This window comes from Paramisgurnus dabryanus, chromosome 5, assembly GCF_030506205.2.
Source record: "Paramisgurnus dabryanus chromosome 5, PD_genome_1.1, whole genome shotgun sequence".
NCBI lineage: Eukaryota > Metazoa > Chordata > Actinopteri > Cypriniformes > Cobitidae > Paramisgurnus > Paramisgurnus dabryanus.
The window spans coordinates 26,424,543-26,431,647 of NC_133341.1; the positions used below are offsets into that span (position 1 = coordinate 26,424,543).

At 34.3% G+C, this 7,105-nt stretch overlaps 1 protein-coding gene across 1 annotated transcript; it reads right to left on the bottom strand.

Annotated features, from left to right (window-relative positions):
- Window positions 1–734: 734 nt before the first annotated feature.
- LOC135732543 (chemerin-like receptor 1) lies at window positions 735–6,527 on the bottom strand. The gene is made up of 2 exons (XM_065250711.2): window positions 6,283–6,527; window positions 735–1,771 (listed from the first exon to the last, which is right to left on the bottom strand). Exon 2 carries the CDS (start codon window positions 1,740–1,742, stop codon window positions 744–746), a length of 999 nt encoding a protein of 332 aa, XP_065106783.2. The 5' UTR covers window positions 1,743–1,771; window positions 6,283–6,527; the 3' UTR covers window positions 735–743.
- Between the last annotated feature and the right edge of the window lie 578 nt (window positions 6,528–7,105).

Sequence of the window (7,105 nt, forward strand, 5' to 3'; positions counted from 1 at the left end):
TTATTTAAAAACAGCAAATCAGTACAAAAAAATTTAATTAAAATATAAAATGTCACTATAAATGAAAGAATTAAGGGATAAAACAAGTATGAAGCAACATGTTAAAGAGATTTTCAAAAATCATTTTAGCGTCATATATACAAATGACATTGATAATATATACATACATTATGTATATACAAATATTTTTGTAATGCTCACCACAGAAATTACATGAATTTGAATGATAAGATAAAAGTCTCACCTCTATTTTTAACAGAATCATATTTCAATCAAATGCTTTTCATGAAAAAAAAATAAACAAAACGGAAGTGTTACTCAGAATGTATTTTGTATGGGATGAATTGTATGTAAGGAATTTTACCAAATATCTCAAATCAGAACTACAAATGAAATAAAATGTAGATACAGAAGTACATGTTTGAAAAAACCAAAGTGAAAGTGTCAGAAAGATTAAGAAATACTGATTTAAAGCTAATAAATTCTACCTAATGCCCTAACACCTATTCTATTTACTTGTTTGTGGGTGAGATGATAGGTTTGTGACTAAAGATGTGTTTATTTGTTACATATTTTTTGTGTTATGCTTTTAATGTATTATGTGTCATTTAACACATGGGGTGGTTTCCTGGACAGGGATTAGCTTAAACCAGGACTAAGCCTTAGTTTCAAACCACACAGAAAGGCCAACTGATCTAGCCAGGGCTCAAACCAGGGACTTTTTGCTGTTAGGCAACAGTGAGCTACTGTGTCGCCCCAAAGGCCTTTTCAATCTTTGACACAAACGAATACCATCTCTTTACATCCTTGCCTATAAAAGCATATAGGAATGGGTTTAGACAGCTGTTTGAGATGGCAAGAGTAACGGTTATTCTTTGGGCTGAGTAAATGGCTGAACAAAAGTCTGCGCTACCATTAGATGCACCAAACTCTATCATAGCAACAATATGAAATGGCACCCAGCAGAGGAAAAAAGTCACAATCAAAAGTGTCATGATCTTGTAGGGCTTGTTGGATTTGGATATTTGGTTTGCACTAAGTTTACAGATCAGGGTGAAGTAGCAGAAACAAATACTGAGCAATGGGATTAAAAACCCCAAAGAAAATCGAAGGAAAACGACAGTTTGGTGATTGTGATCTCCCTCGTATTTGTTGTAACATATCATAGATGTTTCCTCAATAGCAATTTCTCTGAATTTCAGTGGTGGTATACTAAGCAAAACCGACATGAGCCAAGTCACTGCAACTACAACCGAAGCCTTGACTACAGAGCGATGATTTTGGGCCCATACAGGAAACTTGACGGTCAAACAGCGGTCCACACTTATAATGACGAGAATGAAGATGCTGCTGTACATGTGGAGGAACATTATAAAGGATACGAACTTGGACATGAAGAGACCAAAGGGCCAGTTGTCTGTAACTGTATGGACAATGGTTATAGGGAGGGTACTGCAGAAAATGAAATCAGATAAAGCCAGGCTCAGGTACCAGGTGGTGTTAACTGACTTCTTCATCTTAAAACCAGCAATCCAGATCACTGCTCCATTTCCAACGATACCAAGCAGGAAAATAATCACTTTTAAAATAACCGTGATTACACATATTGTTTCCCTGCAGTGTGGTCCTGACTCGCTGGTAGAACTTTCAGTGTCAGTGTCATAGTCATAGGTTGGGTAGTCAGGATCATCTGTGACTTCTAGAGTTGAAGTCATGATGTCTCCATAGCTTGGAGTAAACATTTTGTAAAAACTGAATGGACGGGAATGTTCTGTAATACAAACAAGAGTCAGTTTAGTCAGATGTATTCTGAATACATTTATGGTATATGTTTCCTAAAAATGAAATGTCTTTGTTTTATACCTGATTTAAAATGTAATCAGGGGAAATGATTGATAATTATCATTTTGTCTTTATTGTGCATCCCTAGCCATATGAAAGATGCATAGATGTGTCTATCTTTCTTTTATAGACAGATGTACTGTACAAACAATAAAGTTGTACTGTAACAATTGCAGTTCTGTCACTTTTGGTGTAATTGTAGAAGATCCACAAACAAACTTTAACTGTTAATTTGTAGCAGAGATTTATGTGTGTTGCTTGTGTAAAATTATGATTAACTTAATTAAAATACACTTCTATTGGACAACCTATGCTAACACTGTCACAAACAAACTGCAAACTTGCGTGATTAAGCAGACACACCTGGGCTATGTTTCTTAATAATAATATGATCATGGCGGCAAAACTTTCTGTGATAAAAGTGTGATTTTTAGTTATTTCCCTATGGAATTTCAGATCAGTTGGACCCAGAAGCAGTGTAAGTGAACCTATTTTGGGAAATTTTTATTAAAACATATTGAAACATGGTTAAACACTATTGCATTCAGAGAATTGTTGGTATAGCTCAATAGGGAAAGACATAATTGATTGGATCTGCTTCAGACAGGTTCGAAATAGATGTGCAGCTGCTATCAGAAACGCCAAGGCTGATTATTTTATTGCAAATACTGCTTACTAAAATAATCTGAGTATAAACTGCTAAGTGTAAGTAAAAATTGTTCTAGTTTTCCTTCATGTATAAATATGGATTCCTCTCAGAAAAAAAGCAGATGCTCAATTGTTTTAACAAGTGTTTTGTTTCCTCTGGCTTTCTGTTTGACGCACAAAATATTACATGTTCGGATTCTAACCCTGGTTTTATTAATGCAGAAGTCATTCAAGAAACGAGGAGTTCAGATTTTAACAAATTAAGAACTCGTGTGGATCCTTTATATTTGAAACTAGCTGCTGATATTATTACCTCCCCTTTAACTTATATTTTTAATCTTTCATAAAATACTGGTTTTGTTCTGGAAATATGGAAATCAGCTTTTGTAGTGTCTCTTTTTAAAGGGGGAGATCCTGCGGTGTTAGACAACTATACACCAATTTCAATGCTTTGTGATTTTTAACTAAGATTTTAGAAAGTTTTATAAGCGAACAGCTTACATGTTACTTGAATACAAACAAAGTGTTGTCTATCCACTTTATTTTTTATGTAAATGTGGGCGCTGCCATCTTTGAGCTCCTTTCTGTAATACTTCTGTTGAGCCATTAAAGCTAAAGGTAGTGGTATTGCGAGGGACACGACTCACGAGTGTGCTGTTTTGTCTGGCTTTTTAATGTTTATTATGAAAGTAAGTACGGCATAATTAGTGCAGTTAGGGGCTACTGGTACAAACACAGTAAATCTCAATAAAACATGTGTTTTGACCATAATTCATGCAACAGAGCTGAATGTGGTGCACGTACACCCATGATCTGTATTCACACATCCATCCAGTAAAACCTTTCATAGAAACTGCCAATAAACAATAAATAAAGTAAATGTTTAAAAACAACTAAAATATGCTAATAAAAATATGCTGATACAGCAGGTTTATTTATTCTGCTACTACTGTATATATAATTACAAAAATGTGATTACAGTACAGAATATATACAACATAAACTGCTTATTAGTTAATTTATAACAGTTCTTAATGTGTTTGCGGGTTTATGCTTTAAAAACCTTATAATTTTAAAATAAGCAAATAACTTCATAAGCTCATGTTTCCTTCTAGTGTGTAAGAGGTGATGTAATAATATTTTCATAAAACAAAAACAATACTCAATACATGTTTTTAATATGTTTATTATGGTTTGTTTAAATAACTTGCGTGTTGAATGAGAAAAATGCTGCTGACTGTCGGACTGCGTGAAGCTTAATGTGTTGCCATAAAACCATAAAATGTCAATTAAAATTGCTGTTTAAAAAACCTCACACCAGAGGGACAGTTATGACATTTTATACATGGCAGGTGTAGTAAATAATTTTATTATGTTTAAATCATGTTTTATGTGTGCTACCACAACACAGTTTTCTACTGGCCGGCTATTCAAACGGACGTCTCATAAAAAGGGAAATATTTCACATCGCTTACTTCGACATTCGAAAATAAGATGGATAAATCAATCTGCATTCTGCAAAAAAAAAAAAAAAACACACAAAACACAATTCTACAACAACTGTCTTGAAAGTTTTAAATGATATTGAGGGATCAATTGATAATGGTGATTTCTGTGCCTCTCTTTTTATTGACTTATCTAAGGCTTTTGACACACTGGATCATGAAACACTGTTGCATACAGTAAATAAAAAAGTGTTGGGTTATCAAATTATGTTGTTTCTTGGTTTAACAATTATTTAAATGGAAAGAACTCAATGTGTACAAACCGGAAGTTGTTTATGTGGTTCATTGGTGACTGCTAAAGGTGTTCCCCAAGGATCTGTGTTGGGGCCCCATTTATTTATTATTTACTCTGTTAGCTTTTGATATCATTTAGTCGTGGCTATAGTCAAAGCGTTTACACATAACAAGGTCATATGAGACACAGACATCTTCTATTTGTATACATACTCAGAACTTCTCAAAATGTGAAGCACTGCTTATTGGGCGGAGTGATTAGTGCAACACTTGTGCGAACTCTCTGCTCTTTACCAAGGGGCTTCTCAGGTGCTGCAAGCAAATCAATCCTATCATATAAATAGGAAAATGTTGGCGTTATTTTGTCACTTATTGGAAGCAGTATGCTTGCTGGAGCCATTTACTTCCAATCTTTGTGCTAAGATAGACTAGTGTTGGGTGGTCAGAGAGAGTTACAGGATACACGGAGATGACAAAAACAGTTCTAAAACTTAAAAAATGTTCTAAAACTCAACATTTTAATTAAACAAAACATATAAAAGTATACAAAGTAGTGCTGTTGTTTAGTAGCCTTATTTTTTAGGTTTAATTATAAACATTCATGATAAATTCATGTATTTTATAAAATGTCATAAAACTGGAGGCCCCCTGGCACCATCTCATGGCCCCCCGTTTGAGAACCACTGCCTTAGACGCTGTTTATCATGGTGCCCTAAGATTTATACTAAATTGTAAATCTTCTGTTTATCATTGTGCCTTGTATAATACAGTGGGTTGGCCCTCTCTGTCCAGTAGGAGCACCGAGGAGCATGCCAGAATGGCCTGCACCGAAAGGTGTGAAGCCCTATTGTTTTTGCTTGAAGTGTTTAATATCTAAGCTAAAAAAGGTCTTATTTTAATGACACACAAGGTGTTTGTTCGTCTGAAGATTCCGGACACATCGATGTGCCTATTGTGACTCCCAGGTATAGCGCCACCACCAGGCGCCATGAAGTGTGTCAGTCACATAGGTGGATTTTTTTGACAATTCCATGGGATGTTCTTTTAAATACTCCTTCTAGGATATTCATGCGATTGACACCAAAAGTGGTCAACATGATGCCAAGCCACTGTAGATGACAACTGAGAAGGATTTTTTGATATCTCAAACGGTGTTCATATGGCAACGCGTCAAACTTTACTTTCATTTTAAAGGCATATTTAAATAGCCCACTGATATTTACCCACTTGATGCATTTGCCCACTGTGCATCGTTTTCTCGGAGGCACCGTATAGTGGTAAAAAAACGCGCGAGGGCCCGCCATTGCTGCTTGCAGCTATATTTATTTATAAAGCCATGTTGGAGAAGTTACCTTTGTATCTTTGCTGTTTAACTCAACAGAAAACTGTCATGAAATATTCTTTAAAACTGTTATCTCAAAACTGTTATACTCTGTCTGTTCCTTTAGAACTAAATTAGGTAAGAAATCTTTTGCCTATGCAGCCCCTTTAAGCTGGAATCTTCTTCAATTGAAATTTAAGTTACAAAACTTGCTTTCCATTGACCAGTTTAATTCAGCTATTTGGCAATTGAAAGATGACTCTATAAAATGTAATTGTTTTTAACTTTGTTTGTACTGTGCAAGTCTGTTTGGGAACTTTTTGTACTGCTACTCATCTCTGTCAGATTACTCCTGCGAATAAGATTTTTAATCTCTGTGAGTCTTTCCTGTTCAAATAAAGGTTAAATAAATAAAAAACATAATTAACTACTACATATTTGTAGTATGATCAGGAGTTTTAATAAAAATCGTCCACCGAATGGTCAGGTGATTTTATGTAAAATGCAATGTTATTTTTCTGGCCACAAAAAATAACTCTTCTGCTTCACAGTTTTTCATTTCATAGGAGGTCAAGCAGCTTAAGTGATTCTGTCTGAAACAGTAGGCACAACTTAACGCAGCTATTAGATGTTGTTTTGAATACATGAATAAAAATCCTTCTGAGAACTACCGAGAAGTATTCTAATCAGTTAACCTGCTTTAAAAATAATCTTTGATTAGAAAAAACTTACACAAAATTCGTAGAAGAATCCTTCTGTAGACTGTCCTTATGCTGTGGTATTAGATTTATCCACTTGTGCTGTAAACAAAATAAATGCACAAAGTTTGCAACTAACAAAAGTACACTCAGTCTGCAGCAAACCCTGAGAAAAAGGCTTCCCCCAGTTTCAGTGAAACTTATTACACTGCACTCTTTTAGACAAGTGCCAAGTCTATGATTCCCCTAATATTCCTTTTGAACGTTCTTAGTAGTGACGAGCCCAGAAACTTTAAACTGAGTTGACATCAGTGGGTGGACCTCAATGCTTATATTCTCAAATTACATAATTTTACAATATATTGGATAAATGGATTACATTATGTTTTTTTTTGAGCCAGGAATCAATAATTTTCAGATCAGCAAAAAAAGGAAAATAAGGTAAATACAATAAGAACAAATCAAGAAATTACAAACATATGCAAATAGAAACGGACAAATAAAATTCAGCAGTACTGAGGAACAAAATTGAATCAATTCAATAATAACAGTCTTCTTCATTCTACAAATGGAAAAGAATGAATATTTTTAAAGCTTTTAAAGATTTCATTTTTTGGATAAGAAGATAAAATAATGAATATCTTGACCCCACCACAGCCCACATACTGTAGTGCTACTTTAATACAATCAGGCATTCACTATTCAAAAGCTTAAAATTTCCAACATCATCAGATCGGTAAGTTAACATACTCTAACCCACACTTTAGAGTTTAGTACTACTTTATTACTTTTGTATTAACTAATGGTATTTTAAATATTTTAAAGAACAGGAAAAAATAAAGTAAAATGTTCTATTT